Source organism: Jatropha curcas, unplaced genomic scaffold (genome assembly GCF_041381405.1).
Source record: "Jatropha curcas cultivar XTBG-Jc1 unplaced genomic scaffold, XTBG_Jcur_1.0 HiC_scaffold_194_pilon, whole genome shotgun sequence".
Taxonomy (NCBI): domain Eukaryota; kingdom Viridiplantae; phylum Streptophyta; class Magnoliopsida; order Malpighiales; family Euphorbiaceae; genus Jatropha; species Jatropha curcas.
This window is the reverse complement of record NW_028322406.1, coordinates 17,020-44,948: the sequence shown is the minus strand read 5'-3', so window position 1 is coordinate 44,948 and position 27,929 is coordinate 17,020. Positions and strand designations below refer to the sequence as shown.

At 31.5% G+C, this 27,929-nt stretch overlaps 3 protein-coding genes and 2 pseudogenes across 3 annotated transcripts; all 5 read right to left on the bottom strand.

Annotated features, from left to right (window-relative positions):
• Nucleotides 1–835: 835 nt before the first annotated feature.
• LOC149491976 (putative disease resistance protein At4g27220) lies at nt 836–2,437 on the bottom strand (annotated as a pseudogene).
• Nucleotides 2,438–3,156: 719 nt separating this feature from the next.
• On the bottom strand, nt 3,157–3,764 carry LOC149491975 (putative disease resistance protein At1g15890). The gene is made up of 2 exons (XM_089716940.1): nt 3,653–3,764; nt 3,157–3,536 (listed from the first exon to the last, which is right to left on the bottom strand). The coding sequence occupies exons 1-2, from the start codon at nt 3,762–3,764 to the stop codon at nt 3,157–3,159; spliced, it is 492 nt and encodes a 163-aa protein (XP_089573066.1).
• A 2,420-nt stretch (nt 3,765–6,184) lies between these two features.
• On the bottom strand, nt 6,185–7,691 carry LOC119369938 (uncharacterized). The gene has a single exon (XM_037636905.2). The coding sequence runs from the start codon at nt 7,465–7,467 to the stop codon at nt 6,241–6,243; it is 1,227 nt and encodes a 408-aa protein (XP_037492833.2). The 5' UTR covers nt 7,468–7,691; the 3' UTR covers nt 6,185–6,240.
• Nucleotides 7,692–8,772: 1,081 nt separating this feature from the next.
• On the bottom strand, nt 8,773–11,129 carry LOC105628599 (GDSL esterase/lipase At2g23540). The gene is made up of 4 exons (XM_089716941.1): nt 10,978–11,129; nt 10,107–10,331; nt 9,694–9,952; nt 8,773–9,011 (listed from the first exon to the last, which is right to left on the bottom strand). The coding sequence occupies exons 1-4, from the start codon at nt 11,125–11,127 to the stop codon at nt 8,773–8,775; spliced, it is 873 nt and encodes a 290-aa protein (XP_089573067.1). The 5' UTR covers nt 11,128–11,129.
• A 3,538-nt stretch (nt 11,130–14,667) lies between these two features.
• On the bottom strand, nt 14,668–22,072 carry LOC149491974 (GDSL esterase/lipase At4g28780-like; annotated as a pseudogene).
• Between the last annotated feature and the right edge of the window lie 5,857 nt (nt 22,073–27,929).

Below are 27,929 nucleotides of genomic sequence, written 5' to 3'. Positions count from 1 at the left end.
GTACCATATCTGCAAATTCGTTCCCAATCTTATAAAAACTCGAAGAAATCACCACTTTCTTTATATTAATATGCTATTTTAAGTCTTGGATAACGCTTCCACCTTTGTCAGGAGCATCAATTAAATAAGCCTTGCCGATCTCAAAAACTTTATAATCCAACGAGTCAAGAACTCAGGAAACTCATCAAAAACTCCATCACCAAACGTAGAAACCCAACCAGGTTTTCTTAAATCGATCAAAAGGGAACCGGGAGAGTGGGTTTGTAATAATAACCTTGCCAGATTTGATTCTTTAGCTCTAACAATCCAACTCTTGGTACGGTTGGTGAGGGTTGGATAGAGTAAATTGTGTAGAGATATTTTAGGCTTGATTTTAGTAATCTTTGTGAAATAGTCAAGCATAATTAGTGTCCTTGATTATAGGGTCAATAGCTAATAATGAGCTTGTATCAATTCAAGCATAATTAGTGTCCTTGATTATATGGTCAATAGTTAAAATTAGCTTGTATCAATTCTCCTATATATATTCTTGTATATACCTTTAAAAAAAAAAAAATTAGAATACAATTTGATATTCTGCTTTTTCAAACTAATTGTGTATTCAGTGAGCACAAGATAGTCGTAGTTGAGATCATTGATTTCATAAGGTAACTCAATGAAATTCATTTGATTTTTGGATCAACCATAGAATTCAAACTATATAGCTTTACTAACTTGCACTTAAAATTTATTAAATTTACTAGCTTTTGTATTCCTTCAAGTTTAGAATTCATTTGCAAATTCTATCAATTTCGAATAATTTGGTCCAAGCACAACTATTCCATAGAATTAAACATATGGAACTTCAAATGAATTTTTATTTATACCAAACATGAAAAATGGGATTTATAAATGAATTCCATACAATTTTATGGAATTCATTTACCCCAAACAAGCTCCTGGTGAGCTTTGAGCCTTTTAAGGATAGATAATAGTAGCCTAGCTAGAAAATAATGCTTGCCTGAGCATTTACAGATCCTTGAACAGCTTATCCTTGTCAGATTGCATTAATTATATATAGAAACTTGCAGAAAGGTTGAAGGGCAATCTTAGAGCCAGGTTGATCCCATTCCAGTGATTCCCACCATTTTTCATCTTGAACATAGATCTGTTCGAGATTAGGTGGAGGAAATGCTACCATCAACAATCGGAAGCTCAAGCGGGAGCCTTCTTATATTTGGACATGCAGTAACTGTCATGTAAAGGAGAGAAGGACAAAGCACCAACCCCAGACAGATGCTTTTAATTCTGGTAGCCTACACAAAGAGAGACTCCTCAAGTTGGGGAGAACAAACCTCATGGCAATACCTTTATTTTCCATTGGTAAATGGTTGCTGCTGCTTGCTTCCTGCTCATCTGTTGTTGTAAAAACTGCTTCATTTGTGGGCAGTCATAAATAAGAACCTCTTCAAGGTTTTGAAGTAGTAGAAGCAACCCAGGTTTGAACAGACTCCTTATATTTGAACAACCTTGGATTTTGAGAACTGTGAGACTGGAAAAGGCACTAGGAAGAACTGATTGTGGTGTAGCATGCAAAGAAGTGATGTCATTGCCAGGCTTTCTTTTCCTGAATTAAAATGAATTTCATTCTTCTGTGTTGAAAAATAGCTCAAGGTTTTGAAATTGTGGCACCTCTCAATACTCAGGTACTCAACATCAATTGGGACCAAAAGTGAATCTTCTATGCCTTTTCACTGATGCCATAATCAATTATTCTTACAACTTTTTTGAAGTCTCAGCTGTATACAAGTCCTCCTCTCCCAGATTGTAGAAAGTACTTTCTCAGCACTCGGCCATGCAGAGACCCAACAAATATATTAAAACTAGATAAACTGTAATTGACATTCAATTTTTTCTATCATTTTCAAGCCTACCAATTCCTCACCTTTTACTTTCAAATTTTTTGATCTGCACCACAGTCGAAGTATTCAAGGCAAGAGAGCTTTAATATTCCGATTGGTAACTCTAGATCTCGCACATAGAGATTAAGATACCTGAGATTGATCAAACTTTCCATGCCTTCAGGTACATGTTGGATTCCAGTATATCTAGATCCAACTCCCTTAGTGCACCTAGCTTTGCTACAGAAGGCACGGACTGCAATCGTTTGCAATGCTTAAGATACAATGCAACAAGATTCTCCAATGTGAGATGGAGTTTGGTAAATTCTTAATTCCAGTATAAAGACAGATCCAGAAGCCTCAAAACATGCATGCATGAAAAGAAAGAATCTGGAATTCTAACCAGATCTTTATTCTGTGCCAGTAACATGGTTTGAAGTTTTGGACATTTTGGTGACAATCTAGAAGGAATTTCTGATATGTGATTGTCAATCAAGGATACGCTCTCAAGTTCCTCCATCCATCTGTTCTCATTTGGTAATTCTCTTAACCGAACTCCAGCTTCTACAAGGATTGACGATCCATGCTTTTCATCTGTATTACCATGTCCCTAATTAGGTCATGCATCTTCACATATTTCTTATCAAATGCTTTCCAAAAGACAAGCATTTTCAAGCTTGTTTAGCATAGTATCCCTTGTCAAACTCTGCTTGCTACTTTTCATTTTATCTACTATTCCTAAACCTCAAATGCCTTATCAGCTGTGTCCTTTTGATCAAAAAGTCCTCCGGGTATAATGCACAATATATGAGACACTGCCTGAACTTGTCATCTTTCAAACGCGCATAACTAAATTTTAGCTGCTCAAACACCTTACCCATGTCACTAAGCCCCTTTGTAGATTCCCTCAATCCTCTAGAGCATTTTCCATTCATATATGTCATCTACGCCCTTCATACTACCAGCTATAGTGATAATTGCAAGAGGCAAGCAGGCACATTCATCAGCAACTTGTTTTGCTGTTGCTTCTAATTCCGGGGTATTAAAAACTTGATTCCAACTTTTTCCACAAATAAGTTCCATGCCTCCTCTTCAGTAAGAAGCCCATTTTGATATCCTTGCAATCCATTCTCCGACAAACGTCAAGCAATCGAGTTGTTAATACTAATTTGCATCCATTATCAGGTGTAGGCTCAGGAATTCCTACATCCTCAAGATTGAATGCTTCCCACATATCATCAAGGATTAACAACCAGTTTTTCTCTTTCCCAGCCATTTAAATAACTTGACAGCCATTTTGTTTCATCCCATATTGTGCAAAATCTCGATTCAATGCAGCTGCAATGTCTTTCTGTAAGTTCCCAAATTTAGTGGTTGTGACACTGTCACCCAAATCACTTTCAAATTTGTCACGGCCTCTTTGGAGTCTGTTGTTGATATGCTTCATAATGGTTGTTTTTCCAACACCACCCATGCCATAAATTCCAACCTTTCTAACATCATTATCCATCAAGCAGTCCAAATTTCTTCCATCTTCTTTTGCTGTTTCACCTACTAATGTTGTTACAGGTAAGATCTCTCCAACATCTGCAGGTTCATCAATCATCAAACTGTCACCAAAATCACCCTTTTGACGAAGATCCTCCACTTCTTTATCTTCTTAAAAAGTTTTGCCAAGCGTGCACGTGAAAGATATTTCCGCTTCGCAACTTCTTGCTCAATTGCAAAAGTTTCACGTTGATAGTCTCTATATTTTGCAACCAAAGCTCAACCTCTTTTTAGTAATTTCCCTGGAATAAGCTCTGCACGTAATCTTGAATCTACATCTTCCTTCCGACTGTTTAGTTCATTCACTTCCTTCTCAAATCTCATATGTTGGTCCATGTGTCTATGATATTCCCAGCAGTTCCTACTGGAGTCCATAACTTGTTTACAAGTTCTATAACTGACCCAGCAAGCTCCATCTACAGATCGATGCATAAGAGACAATATTTACAAGTCGTTGATCAAAAATCAAACAAAAGAATTTAACCATAAAATTTGTTTATTTACTATTAGCAATCCATTAAGAATCCAAAATTTCATGAAGAAGGGTCAAAGGAATCATCTAGGGGGAAAAAGCTACTTTTACATTAAGACAAAGATTTCAAGAATCAAAGACACGACTTTCTTCTTCAACTACTTCTTCTAAGTTATATTTTGATGCATAAGGGCAAATATTTTGTAAGTCCTTGCTGAAAAATCAAACATAAGAATTTAATCATAAAATTTGTTTAGTTACTATTAGCAATCAATCAAGAATCAGAAGATTTCATGAAAGCAGTCAAAAGAACCTTTTTTGGGTGGAGAAAAAGCTACTTTTACATCATGAAACAAAGATTTCAAGAATCAAACACTCAACTCACTTCTTCAACTACTAGTTGTAAGTTAATAGCATTGCAATTAGCCATTTAAAATTCTTCAACTAGTAACCACAAGAATCAAAGCAAAATAATGACAGGTAGATCCAATCTGCAAGTTTTCAGAATAAATGTACCTGATTGATGGATCTTAACTTTGATTTATTTTAAGTACCACAAAACTCCCTTGCCAGTGTCTCCTCCCTTTTAAGAATTTGAGAATAGAAAATTGAATTTTCTTGTACGCGGAAAAAAAACGGTTCACTGAATCAGTAAGAGGAAGATCAGTAGCAAATTCCTTGTTGTGTAAAGGAAACAATATAATACAATATTCTGACTGAAAATAACCACCGACTATTTTAAGAGTAGAAATATTTGTCGTGAGGCCTTTGAAAAGTAAAGCTATAAAATTCGTCTTAGCACTTTGTAGTTGTACCCCTCCTCTGTTATGAAGCTTAGCAGGCGCGTGGGTTTGTAGACATTGAGTCAGTAGTAGCCGCCTTGTACCACATAAAAATCTTCTATAGATTGCATATCTAGCTGATATTTTACACCAGACACCATTTAAGCTGATATTGGGTCCACAAATTTCAGGCCAGCTGTAAGCCTTTGATTATTAAAAAAAAACAAAAAAAGAACTTGGCCACTAACTGTCTAACTCTATGGCATAGATTAAAAAAAGAACTAAAAAATTATAGGATTAATCACATTAATGGTGTTTGAACTTCTGCAATATTCTTGTCGGTGCAACAGTAACTTTTTAAGCAAATAAATATATACATATATCAAACCTGGAAAAAAAAACAAGCACTTGCTGTGGGATCCCTCTGACATATGGGACCCACTTAAGCTTGTAGAAAAAAACACAAAAAGGAAGAAATCCATGTTTTTTTAAAAAGTCAAATAAGGCTGCGAGAAAAAAAAAAAGGACAAGCACGTGCTTGTAGAAAAAAACACAAAAAGGAAGAAATCCATGTTTTTTTAAAAAGTCAAATAAGGCTGCGAGAAAAAAAAAAGGACAAGCACGTTCAGTCATAGACACGTAATTAATGTGTCTCTTTTCTTATAAATAGGAGAAGATTTTTCCTCGTCAATATACAACAGAAAGAAAAAAATGGAGAGAGAGAATTATCTAGTTTTAGGAAAGGTTTCCTAAAACTAGAGGAGAAAAAATAGTGATGAAATTATTATGGAGGGTTTTTTGGAAAACACTTGGAGTGCCACTATTTTTGTATTGCTCTCTTTGTATACCTACTATTTTTAATAGTGGAGGAATTATTTATTCGGAATTTATCTTGTGAACGTAGCTCTAAACAGTTAAAGGTAAACTACGTAAATTTCTGCGTGTCTCATTTCTATTTTTTCGCTTTTCTTTTAATTCTTTGTGTGAGCGCCCAACAAGCAGTATCACAAGAGGCCCAACGGCACTTACTAATTGATTTTCCTTCTCGTTCAGAAAACAGACTGACTTGCAAGAATCTTGCAGACCAAATTTGCATTTCATTGAATAATATGTTGTCTATAGAAAAGGTAAGGGATATAGAAGTCGAAATCTCTGCAGAAATTTATGTTGAATAAAAACGAAAAGGGATCAAATTTTACTGTTTGTACATTGATCAGTTCCGTATGAGTTGAGTAGCCATATGATCGTATATCATCAGAACTGCAAAGGCAGAACAGCAAACTGCCGTCCACTGATCACGTGCAACTCAGATAGTTCCTCGTTGAAGCACAAATGGATATCATCAGAACAAGCTCGATTTTTATATGGCCAAGCAAGTATCTGATGTTGGAAAGCATGACGGGGAAAATCTTCAGCTAGAATCAGATGATCACATCAAAGACTGCTCTAATCAGCCAATATATTGTTGTTGTTTCATTAGGTGATCCTTTCATATTCCGGCAAATAACAAACGTCAACTTCTGGTAAGCATAAATTCAACACAAAAGGTTCAGTGATGCTAGCCATTGACAATCTCACTAATACAGATATTAGAAGCAGCAGTCCTTGAAAATAAACTTCTTAGAATCTCTCTCCACATCCCCATTTTTGGAACAAAACCTTGTTTCACCATTTGCTTCAAAACCAACTCAACCTCCCTAATCAACTTGTCATTGCAAAGCCCATGAATCAACTTCTTGTAAGATGCAAAACTAGGACTATTAGCCTCACAAATCATCATAGCCATGAATTCTTTTGCCTCCAGAAACTTCCCGGCATCAAGCAAACCATATAGAACTTCTTGATAAGACCCTGCATTTGGTTCGCATCCCTTGAGCTTCATTTTCTGCAGCAGCTCCATCCCATCTTCAATCCTTCCTTGTTTCCTTAACCCTGAAATCAAAATATTGAAAGTGATTGTATCCGCCACAATACCCTCATTTTCCATTCTCTCAAGCAAACCAAATGCCTTATTCACCTCCCCTTTTGCACAGAAGTAGTGCATCAGCGTTGAGAAAGTTCTCACATTAGGCCTGCATCTTTGTTTGGGAAATTCGTCGAGCACATTGAATGCAAACTGTAAATCCCCATTTTCACATAACCCTTTAATGAGAATATTAAGACAACAAGCATCAATTTCTACACCCAACATGGGAGCTTTCACATATATCTCATGAACTACATAAAAAAGCTTTGCAGATACTAGCATATTCAACACAAGATTAAAAGTTTTCACATTTGGCCAACAATTATACCCTTTGGGCATATCTAGAAGGGTTTCTATTGATTTATTGATTCGACCAGCTAAATGGCCATAAATCTTGATTACATTGTAAAAGAAATCGTTTGACAAACGACATGACTTTTCAAATTTGATTCTTTCCATAATTTCTTCAATGGCATCAAAGTTTTTGGCACAGGCAAGCTGGTTTATAACAACAGTGAAAATAGCTTCATTGGGTTTATAGTCTTTTCTCTTTGAGTATTGATTCCAGATAGAGATAACTGAATCTGGGTCTTTAATGTCTTCGAAAATTTTTAAAACTTCATTTGGAGACAACCAGTCTTTATGGTTCAGTTTGTAATGAGTATGAGGCGGATGTTGGGTTGACTGTGAAGAAGATGGTAAAGTAGAGCAAGAGAAAAACGAAGGGAATATAGAAATTGGGTGATGGACAGTGCGTCTTGAATGAGCTTGAAGAGAGTGAAAGATTGATTTGTGAACTAGAAATGAACGGAAAAGCATTCTGTTCGTCTTCGATTTGCAGGCTGGTGGTTTCGTGCGAGAACTTATGAGTTAGGATTCCTACCTCGTGCAAACCGCAAAGCAAGCACCGAACGAATAACTATTTTTCTCTTAAGCAAATAATATTTTGTGCTAAGCAAGCAGCCGTCAAGGATATTGAGAATTAAGCCATTTTGACAACTTCCAACTGGAAATTAGTTGCCTTTTTCTTTTTTATTTGCGCTATCATCTGGATCAGATTATATATCGGGTCGAGCCGTAAATTGATATCAGATCAGCTTAGTTAGGTGGAATTTGCGGGTCTTCCTCAAGTCGGACTTTATCATATCGGGTTGTCATCCTATTACCTTCTTGTTGAATTTAAGGCAAAAATTAAAAAAATATTGAATCAGTTCAATTTTCAAAAATAAGTATAAAATTGAAATAAAGAATTAATGTTATCATGTACTTAACTTGTAAATTTCTGTAATTTGTGTACTTTCTATACCAACAATTTAAGTTTTTAAGATTTTTGATTTTGATATGCAAATAGCCGTTTGATATATAGCTGACATAATTTTTTGGACGATAACTTTATGTAACTAAGCTCCATCTGTTTCCAAAAAATAACTTACTGAAAAATATTTTCCAAATAACTGTTATTCGGTTACAATATTGAAAATTCATTAAAAATATTAAAAAATTTTAATTCATAATAATAATAATAATAAATTTCATATTTTAAAATTTTTATTGTTAAATATAATAATAGTGAAAAAAATGATAAATTATGAAAGCCACTGGTAACCGACGGTGGTAGCCAATGGTGGTGGCCGTAGTGGTGGCCGGTGAGTGGTAGTGGTAGCTATCGATTATTAGTAAATTAAAAAATTATAAAATTTAAAAGGTTATAATAAGTTTGTCAAAATCCGAAAATGTTTTACGCTCATGAAAATAGAAAGTCATTTTCCTTGAAAATGAATTAATTTTTTTTTGTTAGGAAAATATTTTCCATTGATTTATTTTCATAAACGCCTCTATACAACAGGAAATTGTGAAAAATATGTTCTAGCAATTTATTTTACGCAAATACACGGAGCCTAAAAAAAAATATTTTCATGATTGCAAGATAATCAAGCCAAATAAGAAAAAATATTTTTGTTAGATGAAATTGTAACTCACACAACCAATGGATGATTATGAGCAGGCCAAGAAGCAATTCCAACCAGCCTTCCTCTCAAAAGAGTGCTAGAGAGAGAGAGAGATAAACATTTTGTAATTTCTTGAAATTATTTAAATTTATTATCTTGCCATTACATAAATAACCTAGATGTGAACTTGAACATCAGCCAATTGACTAAAATTCATTGGTGTCATATACTTAGCATCTCCATTGTAGAGGCTGTAAGCTAACAATTGAGAAGCTGCTTGAGATGGATGATACAAATCCCAAAACAAATACTCACTTCTATTGCTACAAAGAATTGGATTTATAGGTTCATAACATCCTACTTCTCCACTGTAATTTCCCAATCCACAACAGGCTGTCTTGATGTTCTTGAACCCTAAAATTTATAAATGGAACTTTTTAACATATAAAAATTTCAAAAAACAGTGCATGAGGAAACTAATTAGGACTTGAAAATTTCATAATTTTAGCCAAATTAATGTTGAGTAGTACAGGTACCGACCCAGTTCGAAGAAGTAAGGGGTCAAACTATAATTTTGATTGATGAGGGGGCCAAATTTAAATATTTTTTCAATTTTTTTAACGAGAAAAATTGAAATTTTTTTATATTGGGGGCCAAGGCCCCTTTGGGCCCTATATATGTGGGTTCCTCCCTACAGTAGTTCTTTAAAGTCTAATGTTTATAGTGAGCATTCCGGCAACCGAGCCAAAATCGAATTAGCTCGATTTTGGTTTATGCAAAAATATTTTTGATGTATCAAATTTTAAACCAAATAGTATAATAAATGATAATTGGTTTGGTTCGGTTTGAATTTGATTACTCCAAATCTAATTAGTTATTTTGAACTTAAAATAAGGTTAGTTATATACAGTAACCAGATAAAAAATCGAAAACCAAATGGTTTTTACATACAAACCGATTGGTAATCAATTTTTAAAATAACTATCTGAATCTGACCAAAATAAATTGGCTCAGTTTCTCGGCTAGAAACCGAAAATTGCTCACCCTTACTAACGCGTGTGTGTGTATATATAATGGCAGGGATAAGCATAATTACCAAAAGAAGGATAGTTGTCAAACAAATCCATAGTCATAGCATAGGTATTTCCAAGAGAATACTTGAAGTTTGGCAATTCTGAAGTCATCCTTTGCAATAGAGTGAGAGTTGAGTTATAGAAAGCTTGAGCAAAGTCATTCAAAAGCTGCATACAACCTTCACCACCTTCTTTTTCATTAATGGCTCTTGCATATGGACAACAACCAATTGGTGGAACTCCTATTATACCAAATTTCCTTGCACCCATATTATACACATCCTGTCATAATACAAGCATGCAAAAGAAAAAAAAAAAAAAGGAAAAAAGAAGATAAAACCCATAAGTTGGTGAACAAAACCATTAGAAAGGTGAATGTTATTTGTCCTAAACAAAGTTCCCAGTACTATAAAAGGGAAAAAGATCAGGATAGAACCTTCAAATGAACATGGTATGCAGATTGGACACCAGCCACGAACTCTTCTTTGGGTGTATTGTTTTTTGCCCGCATGTAATCAAAGAATTCGTTAGCTCCAAAGCAGAAAATGTATAAAGCTTTGGAAAGAATCTTAGCTGTTGCCTTTGGACCTCTAACTTGTGTGATATTTCCTATGACTGTATTAAATTGTTGAATTTGCAGCGATAGAGGCACAACTGCATTCTGCAGGTTTCCACCAAATCAAGAATCTATTGTTAGGTTTATCATCACTAAGTAAAGTTGATTCAAATTAACGAGTTTATATAAATAAACTAAAATGCCTTGTTTTTGGCTTCTTAGAAATTTCTTGCGGGTCTAGGATGGTTCCATGCATGAAGCTAATCAAACAAAAGTTTTTTTAAAAAATATTACCGTTTTGTGAAATATTTTCATTTGAATTAAAACATTATTTATAATTGGTTTAGTGTATAAATGGATACATACACCGGGTGTAGATAAGTGTTTGTGTTTCCCTATTTACTTATAGAAGCATGTAAAAAAATTAGTTTAACAACCTCTAAGACAATTGAAATTGTTCAGTATTTCTTTTCTAGTATCCAAGGAGATAAAATATTTCAAATACATTATTTGTTATATATTACATCAAGGGCTCATTAGGTTTAACTTGGAGATCGAACTTGGGATAATTAAGTCCTAAGATAAAAGTTTGTACTGTTAAGCCAAACATCATTTGCTAACGATTCAGTATTTAGATTTAACATTAAATTGATGTTTTAATGATTTTTTTTTTGAAACATAAATTTAAATATACGTATCAATTTCAAGTGTATAAAATATATCTAAAACAAAATCTTAAGAACAGACTCACCCATGCTTTGGATCCAGTATCATCGAAAATGCCAGACCCAGCAGAAGCAAAGTTCACACCTCGTTGAATCTTCTTTTGAAAATGAATGGGGGTTGTCCGATTCATAATGTCAAGAAAAGCTGCTGGACTCTTCTTAAACCCAAACTTCATTGCTAATAAATAATAATAAACCACACAAAATAACGCAGTAAGTATATATAAAGAGAGATAGCCATCAAACTGAAAAAAAGAGATAGTACTACTGTTGAAACTGTACCTAATTGGTCACCAATATATAGCCATTGCTGAACCTTCCTGTTGGTCTTGATTGAGGAAAATCAATCCCATTGTAACGGAAATTAGCCCTTGCATAGGAATTTAAGTAACTGTTAGTTCCAATATCAATGGCAGAGTCTCCAAAAATGAAAATAGCAGGCAAGGTCCTCTCATATGCATATGTAGGGTTAATAGCAACAACACATAGAGCTAAAAGGAGAAAGTAAGAAGAAAAGTTTGACATTTTTGCCATGAGAAAGGAAATCAGTAATGGGTTTTTGTCTGATTTTCTTGCCTTTCTTAATTCTGAGAATCTATCTTATATATATATCAGCAGGATGAACACCATTCTTTTGTTTTATTACACCAAGAAATTAACATCATCAACTAGGGTGAATTAATTAAACATTTTTTGGAGGCATTTTTCTTGTTTTTTACATTAATTTATGTTATAAAAATGAATATTAATTATTGTTAATCATAATACAAACAACTTTAGTGGTAGAACGGATTGCCCTAAAACCAAAATTCATCCTTATTCATTAGCATTTGTCAAGAAATATAAAACCGTTTTCATAAAAATTATAAGATAAATGGTAAAAAACGTGAAAAAAGATAAATTTATTAGTCTTTCGTCTTTCTACATTTTCCTTTTGGAAGATTTCATCCGCAGGAGACGATCTTATTCTTGCAATTGTATGTACGCTTAATTTTCTTTTTCGTTGTTAGTTGTAATAGCGGTTGTGAACCCCCTCCCCAAATATCAATGCATACAAATGTATGTGACTAAGGAAGAAATGCACGTGAATGCGTGTGAGTCGCCACCTTGTTTAATTGTTTTAGGGTAAACTAGGAAAAACCCTAAGTGACTCTAATTTTAATTAATCTAGTTACTAGATTAATTATTCCAATGTCTAAGGCATGGTGTGCAAACCCGAGATGGATCCTGAGTCTATGTCATGCTGATAAACTAACCATGAAATGAATGCTTTGCAAGGTGATTAATGCGATATGGACCAATTTTAAGTGATTGCGACTTGCCACTCGGGGTTAAATCCCAAACGTGCCTACGTACTTCCGTTTGAATGGAAGATCAAAGTCAGCGTAGTTCGATAGGCCTCCTTTGAAGGGCTTTGAAAGGGGATGCTTTATGCATGAGTGTGTGTATGCTCTGTGCATTTGTTTAGACATTTTGTCAAAGAGTTGATTTTTAGGCATTTGATGCCAAAAATGTTGATTTTGATGGCTTTCAGCCAAAAAGATTGATTTAGGCAATTAGTTTGCCAAAAATTGATGTTTTAGGCGATTGTCGCCAAAATTGATTATTTTTTAGGCTTTCAGCGAAAATAAATTGATTTAGGCAAATTATTGCCAAAAGCTGATGATTGGGCGATTGTCGCCAAAATTAATTACTTTAATTGCAATGTAGGCAATTTTTTGCTGAGAGAAAACGTGTTTAATTAAAGCTTTTTAGTCACAATTATTGATTAATTGGACTTAAGCCTGGACTGTTCGAAATAAAGGTAACTATACCATAGCCATTTAATTAACTAGGTATTTTAAGTCAATATTGTCGGATTTAGGCTTTAATACCACGATTATTGATTAATCGGGCATTTAAGCCTAATTATGTTTAATTGAGGCAAATTTAATTGCCTAGTGATGACATGAATGCATTTATGCAGTTGTAGAGTTATTAGGAGTAGAAGAGAAGCATGCATGAAGTGCTAAAATTAAATAGGCAGAGTTTAGTTTACATACCTGATTTAATCGACAGCCACTTCTCAACTCCAGGTTAAGCTCCTCGTTAAGGGAATATTAATTAATTTAGCTTTAGTGACCAAATAACAAAGCAAGAAAGCGATAAAAGCTAAACTAAAATGCAGAAAAGCAGTAAAGAATCGCAAGGAGCGTGAGGGAGAAGGAGCGTCCGTCAACACAGACTGGGTGAGGAAAACAGAAGGCCCGAGGCTGCTTTTATAGGCAAAAATCGGACTGTTTCGGCGGCCAGGGCCGCCGGGGTCGGTGGCCGGGGCTGCCGTGTCCGGCGGTCCGAGCCGCCGTGCCCAGTGGTTTTGCTAATTTTCGTTCCGGAGGCTTTTTCGGGAGTTCCGGACCTCCGAAAAATATTCCGGGACCAGTTCCGCGATCCTCGCGACGTCCCGGATGTGTCAAATACCATATTGACATACTTTCGGTGAACTTCCAAAATGGCCTCCGGTCCGGCCGGACTGTTTGCAGTCCGGGAAAACTGGCTCTTTGAGCCTCAAAATTTGGGTATTCATAGCGGTTAGATGTTAGTGTTTAAAATACAAGTATTTAATAAAAATAATTGTTTGATTAATTGGTAAAATAATTCTAAAATTTTAATTATTTGTACTTATCAAATACTAAACATATGAACACTCACTAGCCTATAAACATTATTATAAATATTATGTTACGTTGAACCATATAATTAATAGAAGTACTGCCTTATCAATATTTCATTAGCAAATGATATACGGATGCTACTATAAATATTACATTACCAAATAAATTAATAAAAGTGCTATTTTGTCAAAATGCTAGCAGATTGACTTGTCTAGGCTCGGTCCTTAGTCTTATCTATAGACCAAATCAATGAAAATTTGAATTTTTATTGAAAATAAGTATTTATAACCATATATTAAAAAAAAAAGATAAATTAAGAATAATTTTTGAAAAGAATTTCTATTTGCATTGGTTTGGTCCGTAGTTGGAATCATGTACCAAGTCCATGTAAACATTTTCCAAAGAGTAAACTCTACATAAAAAGTAGTGGCTAAACAAGGCGGCTTTTCTTTAATTAACTTTAATTAAAAAAAAAAAAAAAGCCAAGTGAAGTGGGAGTAATCACGTAACCCTTATTGTGGGGTTTTAACCCTGTTTATATATAAAAAGATTACAAATGTTACAAGGTTTGCCAAGTGCTACACATATTGTAATTCCATTGGCCCAATGTATAAATTTCACTATATATTTTCGGTGATTATTTTTGTAGCTAGCGCCCTAAATTTTAGGGGTAATCCATCATAATCCTATAATTTTACATTTGAGCAACAAATATACCTCTCATTAAAATGTAATATGTGTCAAATTATTTTATTTCTGTGATGTAAATAGTTATTATTAAAATATAAAAGTGTAAGATTATAATTGAACTCCAGAAAAGTTTAAAGGGCATAAACTTAATCACTGAAATAACATAGTCATAGTTATATAAAACAAACAAAATAAAACCAAAAATACAAACAAAACAAAGATACCCTCTTTATTCTAATGAGACAATATCATTATTGAATTCATTAATTGCTGGATTCAACATTATTACAAAACCAAAATGCTGTGTGTGTGTGTGTGTGTATATATATATATATATATATATATTGTTTTATTTATTTTTTAATTATCCTATTAGAGTTGAATCTCTGCCAGCTGACCAAAGTTGATTGGTTTCACAAAGTCAGTGCCTCCATAATAGAGGGTTAGGGCTGTTAGATTGGTTGCAGCTTCTGATGGATGATACAAGTCCCAAAATAAATACTCCTTCCGATTCTGACAAAGGTTAGGGTTTTCTGTTTTGTTGCAATACCCTACTCCATTGTAATCTCCCGACCCACAGCAAGCTTCCTTTATTTCCTCGAAACCTAGGGTATTCAAAAAGTGAAGATTTTATTAGTAATTTTATTGAAAAATCAAGTCCCGTTCAAGCTTAAAAATAAAGTTTAAACTCAGCTCGTTAGTTTAAAAAATTGTGGTTCATTTATATATTCAAATTCGAGCTTGACTCCTTTATCAAATGAATTCAATAAGTAGGCTGGAACTCACCTCGTTAAACTTATTGAATAAACTTTTTTTTCAAAACCAGAATGTCAAAGAGATATTGAGCTGCTTTGACTTATTTATAAACCTAGTTATAGTATGTGTTAAAATGACCAATTCATAGAAATATAATTACTTAATTGTGATAATTCTTGAACTGCACACATACCATATGTGCGATGATTCTTCAAGATATAGCTGGTCATATTGTACACATTTCCAAGTGAATACTTCATTTCTGGAAATTCAGATGTCAATCTTTGTAAGGAGAGCGAACAACGAAGTAGAAACGTCGAGCAAATTCATTTGGTGCTTTCAAGCAACCACCGTTACCACCCAAACTCTTGTTCATAGCACGCGAAAAAGGACAGCAGCCAATTGGTGCAGCACCTATTATGCCAAATTTCCTAGCTCCCATGTTGTATAAGTTCTGCCATTTTAATCAACACAAGAAATCTTATTCTTGAACCGAATTGCGATGGATCTTATTTGAGAAATTTATAGTAACGGATTTTAATAGAATCAAACAAGGAAATTTATCTGGTAGCTATTGGATTTATATATACCTTTAGATGTTGGTAGTAAGCTGACCGGAGAGTGGCCATCAATTGTTCTTTGGTTATATTGGCTCCTAAACGAAGGGTATCAAGAATGTCGTTTGAACCAACACTGAATATGAACAAAGAGTTGGAAAGATTCTTAGCAGTTTCATCAGCACCCTTCATCTCAGTAATATTTTCACGGACTAATGCAAATTGCTGAATCTGATCTCTCAATGGTACGACTCCATGCTGTATATTTTGAATTTTAGAACAAAATCCGACAATCAAGAATCAAGATTATTAGTTTTTAATTATGCTCCGACCAAAACTATATAAAGAAACAAAAACTACTTAATTAACACTGAACAGTAAATTCATTACCGGATGAAACCTCGGTTGAGATTGCTAATTAACTACTTAATTAACACTTCAGAATAGCATTTTATATAAAACTCACCCATAATATTTTTCCAGTTTGATCAAGAATTCCAGATCCTCCAGATGCAAAGTTCACTCCTTTCAGTATTTCCTCTCTGAAAATCGACATATTGTTGACAAGATAAAGATAAGGTAGCGGGCTCCTTTCATATCCAAACAGCATTGCTGAAACAAAAGTTGACAAGCAAGAATTATCAGTAAACTATTTTGGCATATAAGATGACTTATTACATTTCTTTAAGATGAATTAAGTATCATATCCTCAGTAATTACTACTTCCATGGAGCTTGGAATTAATGCTAGAATTGAGATCCATACATGTTTGTTATACGTACTGATAGCCTAATAAATATATTAAGAACATATCTGTAAAAGAGTTAAGATGTAAATGACAGTAAAAAACGTTGAAAGACATAATAAATATATAGAAGACCGAGCGTTACAACCTCAGAAGATTCAATAACGCTCAGTCAATCGTTAATAACCCGAGACAATCACTCGGAAATGAAATACGTACCAAGTCGATCAGCAAGGTTATAACCATTACTGAACCTCCCTGTAGGAATTGAGTCAGGAAAATCAATCCCATTATAAGGGAAATTGGCAAGTGCAGTCGTTCCATTCAGAAAATTGTTAGTCCCAACATCAAATGTAGAATCACCAAATATGAAAATTGCTGCTGGCTTGGCATCCACTTCTGCAATGGAAAGACTTACTAACAAGAGCAGAAAATAATTGTAGCTAAAACAGTTTTCCCTTTGCCATGAAATGAATCGAAGAAAATAATTATTGTTTACTACTAAAATTTTCTCTGTATTTCTTCTATATATATATGAACTTGGCTCTGTCTTTATTATCATTATTTTTATTTTATTTTTGTCATATATTCCAAAAATGAATGAACAGGTAAGGACATCAGTGTCATTATCAGAACATAATAATACATAGAAGAGCTAATTAACATTATATATGGGCGGATTAAACTATTTGCTCATTCGCAAATTTTATCTTAGGATATAAGTATAATTTTTGGCCAAATATATGAAACCTTATTTGTAAAATAACCATATGTTATTGTCTGAATGAACTACAGCAGCTATTTATATGTTCTTGCAATAATTTCCGCATATTTTGGACGCACCCACTAAAGTTACAGCCCATTGTTTGCCATTTTATGAATATAATAATAGCATAGTTTATCACTAAAAAACCCAATTGCATGTTGCCATATTCAATTGTTTTTTTCTTTTTAACTAATTTTTCGTTGCAATTCTAGCTTTAGTTTAATTTTTTCAAAGTAATATTTTTATTTATTTTATTTATAGTTATTTAAAAATAATAAATTGAAATTAATATTATTTAAAGAAATTAATCAGTATTTTTTATTTTTATATAGATAAAAATAAAAATAAAATATCCATCTTAAAATTTTTTAAAATACATATTACTTCATAATATATTAAAAAAGTATATTCTTAATGATCATTACATATTTTAACAGTTAACAATTGTCAGCTAATGGATCTAGCTTAATTCTAAGAATCTTTCTTATATATATGAGCAAGATCGACATTATCACTGAATTTCGACTATATCCGGCTCGAGTACTGCAGGGTCCATTGAAGAAGTGATCTTCTAAATATAACAATTTTCGTACCCAATATTCAAGCTCGATACTTTTGATTAAGAGAGAAGGAGACTCAATCACTCAACGTCAATCAACATTAGCATCAATGTGACTTTTTTTTACCAAAAATTCAACATCATCAACTAGGATGAATGAGTTAAGCATTGTTTCAAGGCATTTTTCTTGTTGTTTACATTTATGTTATAAAATTGAATATTAGCTGGGTGCTAATCGATTATGATATAAGACAACTACATCATTGACAGGGCGGATGTTTGCCCTACTGATAATATTTACATATTAATCAAACAAATATGTTCTTGTTCATTGATTTTTTCCAAGAAGTGCCAAACCATTTTCCTAAAAATAAAAAGACAATGGTAAAAAAACATGGGAAAAATCAATTTTCTTAAATAATTTTGGTCCTTCTTCTTTCTGAATTTAGTTCGGTTCATTTTCGGTTCCTAAAAATGAAAGAACTGAATTTTTGGTTCGGTTCTGATTCTTCTTAAGAACCGTACCGGAATCCAAATTGCACAGCCCTATGCAGAATACAAGAAAAAATTTCTGTGATGTCCTTTTGTCCATAAAATAAACTAATTTTTCTTTTTGGCTTATCATAAATTATAATTTGTTTTTTTTAAAAAAAAGGTTCCCTCAAAGGATGAATTCTACTTCCGCTAATCCAACCACAGTTAAATTTTTATTTTTGTTAGCAAACATGTTAGTCAAATTTTGGAATAAGCAACAAATTAAAATCATGGCTCATTTATGTTTTTAAATTGGTATAATATATAAAAAAAAAATTAGCAAAGAATTATTATTTAACTATATTTATTATTGGGTAGCATTATTTTCAGAGCTTGTTTGTTAATGTTAGAGCAAGTATTAATAAACTAACTTTGACCGAAAGGAGCAGTCGAACTTCATGAATCAACGTTGATTCTCTGCAAGGATATTCTGGACGAGGAATTGAGCAAGCTAAAGGAGTAGATGCGGAAGCAATGCGAAGAAACAGCTGAAAGTTTTTTAAAATTTGTATGGTCCTAAAATCCAAATGTTAATTCTCAATTAGGACAATATTTACTACTCCTTCTATTCTTTTTCGTTTGTTTGTTAATTTTTTTTATCGTCTCAAAATGTTTGCAAAATTTTTAAATTTAGACATGTAAACCATTATTTTTCTCATGATAACCTATGATACTTTATTAAATGAGAGACTTTTATTAATATATTTAATCAGTTAAGGTTTAAATGATAAAATAGTTTAGGTTTAAATGATAAAATAGTTTTTGTTGACTAAATTTTTAATATGCGTGTTTTATCAAACCATATAAATAAAATGGAACGGAGATAGTATTTCTTTATCTGAATTAACAAAACATGCTTCGGAAATAACGCTACTCATATATGTTATATACATTGAATTAGTATGAAAAGGAATTAGACCTATTTTCATGAAATAATTAGCTATCATTAAACTAGAGTATATCTATCCATAAAAACCCTCCCAGTAAACCTAGGCATGACTATAGTTTGGTTTTAAATTGAAACTGAATCAGTCGAAACTGAAACTAAATTATCGAATAATTTTTAATTTTACACTATAATCGAAACCAACTAGGTGTATAGAAATTGGTTTCAATTCCTCATTTTTGACAATTGTAAAAAGAAAAAATTGTGAAAATAAAAGAATATCAATAAATATTTGTTCATTAAATATGCTTATTGAACTACCAACAAGTATTGGAAATGAGGTCTATGGATTCGGATATATATCCTGTTTAATTCAATTAATCATATATATCCTGAAATGGAATATTAGGTTACTTTTAGTGGTTTATAATTTCAAATCTATATCATTTGATGTACGAAAACATTAATTATTTTTTTTAAATATTGAAAAAGGGAAATTTGAATCTCGATCTATTGCTCGATCGCAATGCACTGATCATTAGACTATATGCCTTAGTGTGCAATGACAACATTAATTAAACTATAGAGAAACCGAACAAAAAAGAACCAAAATACAGGCAAAACAAATATACTCTTATAATTTTAACTCGAAAATAACATTATTGAATTGATAAATTACTGGATTAGAGTATATATAAGACATTATTATATACTGAACCACAGTGGTAATATAAGTTAGATTTGAATCTCTGCAGTTGGCGAAGGTTGATTGGTTTCACGAATGGACTGTCTCCATAATAAAGAGCTAGGGCTGATAGGTTGGTTGCGGCCTCAGAAGGATGATATAAGTCCCAAAATAAGTACTCTTTACGATTCTTACAAAGGTTAGGACTTTGTGCTTCATTGCAGAACCCTACGCCATTGTAATCTCCGGATCCACAGCATGCTTCCTTTGTTTTCCTTGAAACCTAAGACATTAAAAAGTGATGGTTGTGTTTAGTAACTGTTAGAATTGACTTGCTTAAATCGAGTTTATAGACCAAATCTATGAAAAATAAATTTATTAAAACCAAGAGTATTTTTGACAATTCACTTAAGAAAAGAGAACAAATTTTTAAAAAACTTCAATTTTCATTAGTTTGAACCATAGCTAGATCTATAGATGAGTTTAGGCAAGTCTAATCGATATTATAAAGTGGGTAAGCCAACAAAACGTGACTATTTACTAAGTAATTGTAGAGTAAATCTAATATTTATTACAATATGTCTCCGTAATTAGTTATAATTAGGCTGTAAACAAATCAAGTTGAATCAAGTTTAGTATAAATAGAGAGCTCGGCTCAATTCAACTTGTTAGTTAAATTTTTTTTTTTTTTTTTTTTTTTTTTTTGCGACTCATTTATATGCTCCAATTAAATTTGGGCTCGAGCTTGGTTCATTTATTAAATGAACTGTATAAGACTTGAACTCGACTTGTTAAACTTGTCAAATGAGCTTTTTCGGAACGAAGCTATGCAAAGTTCATAGAGTAGCTTAAATTATTAAGATCCCTCGTTATAGTATACACAATCAATTTAAAGAAATAAATTGAACATAATAATAATCCTTAAACTGTACACTTACCAAAGGAACGAGGATTCTTCATGACAAAGTTAGTCATATTGTACATATTTCCAAGTGAATACTTCATTTCTGGAAATTCAGATGTCATTCTTTGTAAAACAGCGTAAACAATGTGGTAAAAACGTCGAGCAAATTCATTTACTGTTCTCAAACAACCACCATTGCCACCCAAAACTCTTGTTCAAAGCACGCGAAAAAGGACAGCAGCCAAGTGGTGCAGCAACTAAAATACCAAATTCCTAGCTCCCAGATTGTATAAATCCTGCCATTTTAATGAAAACGAGAAATCTTATCCTTAAACTGAATTCAAATGGATCTTATTATTTGACAAATTTATAATAATGGGTTTTAATCGAATCGAACAAGGGATTTATCTGCTAGCTATACGGTTTATATATACCTTTAGATGTTGGTAGTAAGCTGACTGGAGATTTGTCATCAATTGTTCTTTGGTTACGTTGATTCCTAAACGAACGGGATCGAGGATGTCATTTGAACCAACACTGAGTATGAACAAAGAGTTGGAAAGATTCTTAGCAGTTTCATCAGCACCCTTCATCTCGGAAATATTTTCACGGATCAGTCCGAATTGCTGAATCTGATCTCTCAATGATACAACTCCGTGCTACATTTTTTGAATTTTAGAACAAAATCCAACAACCAAGAATCAAGATTATTAATCGTTAATTTTATATAAATACTCACCCACAATTTGCTTCCAGTTTGATCAAGAATTCCAGATCCTCCAGAAGCAAAGTTAACTCCTTTCAGTATTTCCTCCTTGGAAATCGACATATTGTTGACAAGAGAAAGATAAGATGGTGGACTTCCCTCGTATCCGAATAGCATCGCTAAAATAAAAATTACAAGCAGAAATTATCAATCAATGTTCATCATTTTCTATACAATAACATAAATTTAATACAGTTCTTCAGATGAATTAAATCTTCACTGATTACTATTTTCATAAAGCTTGGAATGCTAAATTAAGATGGATATGTCGATTATAGTTTTTTTTTTTTTTTTTTTTCTACTTTAAAAAAGAACGTTGAACACATGCATGAGACAGGATCAGGACACACCCTTTAGACAAATACGTACCAAGTCGATCGGCAAGGTTATACCCATTGCTGAACCTCCCTGTAGGAACTGAGTTAGGATAATCAATCCCATTATAAGGGAAATTGGCAAGTGCAATCGTTCCATTCAAGAAATTGTTGGTCCCAACATCAAATGTAGAATCACCAAATATAAAAATTGGTGGTGGATTGGCCTCCACTGCTACAATAGAAATAGTTACTAATAAGAGGAAGAAATAACTATAAGCAAAAGACATTTTTCCCTTCTCCATGAATCACAGAATCAATGGAATTAATATCAAAATTCTCTGTATCTGTCTCATTTTTATATACGAACTTGTTTCTGACTTTAGTGTTTTATTTTCATATTATTGTTATTATTCTTATTCTTTTGCAAAAATGAATAAACAGGTAAAGGTAGCAACGTCATTATCAGAAACATAATAATACCTAGAAGAGCTAATTGACATTAAAATGGGCGGATTAAGCTATTTTCTGATGGGAATTAGCTTAGGATATAAATATGATTTTTGTCTAAATTTATGCAATCTTTTCTTGTAAATTAACTTTTTGTAATTTGTCTCATATAACTACGTATGTGCTTAATTGCATGTGGAACATAGTATCTGAATATTTTCCAATTTCATAATAAATAAATCAATCACATTTTTTTTTTTTTGAAAGGAAGCCAATCACATACTAGATCACTAAAATAATATACAATTGCACATTTCCATGTTCCAATCTCTTTTTTAAAATAAAATACTTCTTGCTTATAAAATGAGATTCTCTAATAATTTTTTTCATTCTTGTCTCTTTTTTATTTCTTCGAAAACTATTAATAAGTAGATTTAGGCATGTTGGATAACAATCTTTGAGCTAACTTTATGTTTTTTCCAGGTAAAAATTAATTTTATTAATTATATCGTTCGGTAATATAATATTTATAATAGCTTTTAGAGATTGATGAAATTTTTTATCAAACGTTAAATATCTTAATATTTAGCGTTTCATTAAGATTAATTAAATTTTTTGATAATCATATCCATTTTTTTCCTCCTATTCAATTAATTAAACATCTAATGTCTTTTTTAGTCATTTTAAGTTAATTAACTAATTAAACAACTATTTTTACCGAGTAATTCTAATTTAAACCGTTATATAGTTAGAAGCCTACCAGCTAAAAGCTAATATCTAACAATAACTTTAGTAAAATATGTAACAGCACATTAAAATAATTAACATCTATTAAAATAGCTAGTATTATCGAACATGCCTTAGTAGATTTTTGTCATTTTCAAAATAGCTAAATAATACTTTTAAAAAATTATTATAATTGCTTAGCATTGGTATGTTTTCACAAACTAATTAGAATTTTGTTATAATTGCTTTATACTGCACTAATATTTTACTTACTAAATTTAACTTATTAAATTTGAAGCATGTGTTAATTAAACATATATGATTTACATTCAAGATTAGTTAAGACATCCTCAAAAAAAAAAAAAAAAAAAATTATTCAAGACATTAATAGTTTTTTTTAATTTTTCTAATATAATATTTTCGGTTTTTGGAATATAATTAGTTAAAAAATTACCAGGTTTATGGAATATTACGAGGACATAGTTAAATAAAACAATTAAAAATGAAAAAAGAAATTAACTAGCTAGAAGAGGTTACCTAGAGAGATTCGATCTTCTACTTAGATATTATCTCGTTTGGCTTTTTTCCTTCCTTCCAATTTATGAAAGCTAACTCAATGCCATTAGGACAAACTTCAAAGCTAATTAATGGTTTTCTTCAAGAAATTCAGATAAAATAGGATTAATCAATAGCATTAGGACAAACTTAAATGTGGTGCCAACGATATTTCCCTAATTACAAGTTATTTTTAACGTAATGTACTTGTGCTGAATTATAAAAATTGAATCTGAATAAATAGCTTATTGAGCTGAATAATTTAAAAATCGTATTAAAAATTTATTGTTGGATAGTTAAGAAATAGTATATGATGTGGTTTCATCTAATAGGTTGATATTTTGACATTAAGCTATTTTGACATAATGACATGTAGGTCCACTAATAACCACATTGAGATTCTAACGATTCCTAGACAGTGGCTATGATTGCTAAAAAAAATAAATTTAATGCTACAATTTTGATATGATATGAATTTTGATTTTACGAATTTATTTACAATGAGTATGTAAACATTAAAATATGATATGGAAGTAGTTCATTTTCAAAGAGCTGTATATATATAAAATCTCCGAAAGAGAGAAATGTAGGATAGGTAGAAATTTTATGCGGCAACTTGCTATTGTTTGGGCTTGCAAGTATTCCTGTAGGTAGACATGACATTGATTAATTATGTCTCCTCCACCCTTGTTTGGAACGACGGTTGTCCTATAATGCCCGTTCAAAATTCAAATTCAAGTTTTTTTTCCTTGAATGCAAGAAAATTTCGACCAATAGTCGATAAGCAAGAGTTGCGGGTAACATTCATTTGTTCTTTTCTTTGCCACGAACATTAAAACTCCGTTCAGCAACGGTTTTTCATATAACTTTTACGTTTTGATAAATCAAAACGCTAGTTCTATTATTTATCATGTTCGATAAACTAACAATTGTAATAGTATTTAGAGTTTGGGGGATATATTAGTTAAACAGTTGAGAGCTACTATCATTTAAAATAGCTAACTTTATCGAATAGACTCTGCAAAAATCGAACTGAATCTTTCCACGTCACTACAATCATTCTACCCTGAATGTAACTTTCATCTCTACAGTTCCACTCTCAAGTCTTGTAAAGAAAATTTATAGGAATTATAGCCGCACGGGATATTAATTTGTTGCTTTTGAAGTTATATTATTGGAATAAAATTGCTAGCTGGATATATGGGTTGAACTGAGTACAAAACCTAATTTTAAAAAATTAATTTGGAAAGAAATAAGTAAATTTTGATGATTAATCTTTAATAATATATTCCAAATTAAAAGGTGTGATTTTGACATAAATTTAAGTTATTCAAATATAAACTATATCATAAAAATATTTATAAATTAATTCAATATTCCATGAATTTTAATTTTGATGCTCCACTTTTATTTGAAGAATGCTAAAATATCTAAAATTTGACTAGATTATTACTAAAATTTTAAAATTCCATAAAACATTTCAGGTTAATAATTAATTAAAATTGTTAGACTTTCTATTTTTCTTATTTATATGTTTTCATTCTCTTAGACATATACAATGGCCATTTTTTTTTTCTTTTAATACTCAATTCTTTGTATTTTGTTCTTTCTATTGTAGTAAGTTTACATCATGTGTGAGCCATTTAAAAGTTGCAATAGCTTTGTTTTCTTCCATTTTGCTTGAAACTGTATAACATAGCAGGACTCGAGCTCGTAATCTCTCACCTTTTGTATTTTTATAGAAAGTGAGAAAACCAATCAGACTAAATTTAATTAAGCTTAGAATTTTGTATAGTTTATTGATACTGTTATAGCACTAGATGATGGTTATGAGAATCAAATTTTAAATGCAAATGTTTTTTACAAATACTTTGAGTGAAAGACTTATTTACACATGTAGGGATCCATCTCATATACTTAATCAATCAAAAACACTTTTTTGGTTCAGACGAAGGTATTTTTTTATTATTTACTTGGAAAAAAGAGAAGATAAAATAGTAATAATTATTATAAAAATCTTTTTCTTAATTGGTTTAGTGCACGAGTGATCTAATACACCGAGTATAAACAAGTTTTATCTTACTTTGAGAATGATCATATTATTTCACTTATTTATGAACTAATATTAGTATGATTATCAACCACTGGCCAGAGATGCAGTTGATTAAAAGAGGCGTCAATTGACCCATCTTTTTTTCTTCACTACAAAAAAACGCACAATTGCGACCGATTTTTGCGACCGACTTAATTCGGTCGCAATTTTGAGACCGATTTGCGACTTATAAGCCACCGGTCGCAAAATTTGGAGCTGAAAGTTCCCGCGAGAATGGTTAATGATTGCGACCTCTGTACTACGGATTTGCGACCGATTTGTGACTAAATGTTCTTCTGTCGCAAAACTTCGCACGTAAAAAATGGGCCAAAGTTCTGAGACCGATTGGAGACTACATTGCGACCGATTTTTTGCGATCGATATAGTTAGTCGCAAATCGGTCGCAAATTTTGAGCCTAGTCAAACGACGTCGGCTCATTAAAAATTGCGACCGATAGTTATAACATTTGCGACCGATATGTCGGTCGCAAAATTTAGGGCTTTAAGCGTCGGGCCCTCTCTTTTTCTTTCTTCTTCTTTCTCTCTTCTCCTTCTCCTCTCCTCTCCTCCGTCCGCAGCGCCACTCCGGCCCCTCCTGACACCGTTCCAGCCCGCCTAACGCCGGCAGCCCCGCTCGCTTTGCACTCCGGTCAGCCTGTTGCGAAAATCTGAGGTTAGTTTTATTTGCGATTAATTTTTCCAATTTTTTTTTTTTTTTCGATTTTATTTGTTTTTATTGTATTTAGTTATAGTTGATTTTTGTATATAGAGTTGCGATTAGAATTTTTTTAGGGTATTATTATTATTATTATTATTATTATTATTATTATTACTGTTCTTATTATATTATAATTATTTGTATTATTGTTGTTGTTATTCTTACTAATATTATTAATATTATTATTATTATTATTATTGTGATTGTTATTATATTATTATTATTGTTATTATTATTATTATACTACTGTTCTTATTATTATTATTATTATTATTATTATTATTATTATTATTATTATTATTATTATTATTATTGTTGTTGTTGTTGTTGTTGTTGTTATTAATATTATTATTAATGTTATTATTATTATTATTGTGATTGTTATTATTATTATTATTATTAGTATTATTGTTATTGTTATTGTTATTGTTGTTGTTATTATTATGATTAGTATTATTATTATTAGTATTATTGTTGTTGTTATTAATATTATTATTCTTAATGTTATTATTATTATTATTGTGATTGTTATTATTATTATTATTATTAGTATTATTGTTATTGTTATTGTTGTTGTTATTATTATTATTGGTATTATTGTTACTGTTGTTGTTGTTATTATTATTATTATTATTGTGAATGTACTTGTTATTATTATTATTAGTATTATTGTTAATGTTGTTGTTGTTATTTTTTATTTTAATTTAACATATATATATGCAACTTAAATAAATTAAAATTGAGAGTTTCAGTCAACAAAAGCCGTAATTATATATTGTTACATATTTTATTTAAAAAACGAAAAAAAATTTTAAAAATTGTTGCTATATATAAAATAATAACCCTTAATATCCAAGCAAATAGATAAATATCATTTTATCATACAAATTTGACTAAATTGAATCGAATAAAATAGAACGCGCCATTAATATTTAGGAAGAACGACATTTGGAGATACATTCGAGTGATATCGAGCGATAAAAATTTTAATTTTCAAATTACATTAATTTCTGCAATTTTACCGATGGGTGATAATGAAATTTAGCAACAAAATTGAATGTGATTAGTGAGAACGCCACATTTTTTTCCTTATTCAATCTCTATTTTATTTATCTTTTCTAAAAAAACATTTTATTCATTAAAAATTGCATTTTCTTTTTGCTTTAAAGTTCTATTTTATTAATATAAAATCTAGTAATCAATACATATAAAACTATTGTAAATATATAGTAGAATGATTTTTACAGTTGTTATTAGGAGAGAAAAACAATATTTTAAAGGTTCTAAATATATTGTGGTTGATTTATTATATATATTTTTGTTAGGACTTTTAATGAAAAATGTGAAATTAACATTTAGTAGTTTTTCTTATTTCAACATTTATTTACTAAAAAAATTGTTGAATGTAGAAAAAAATAAACTCATTTTATCCATCAAAATTTCTCAAATCTAATAAGTGATCTAATTTTTAATAACTTATAAAATACCTTTCACAAATTCATCAAAGTTTAAAATTGAACCGAAATAATAAATTATTAAAAAATTTAATCAAACTTTGATAGATACTTTAGTAGACCATTTCAAAGTCTGCAACCAGTTCGGAAAAGTTTCAAAGTTTCAA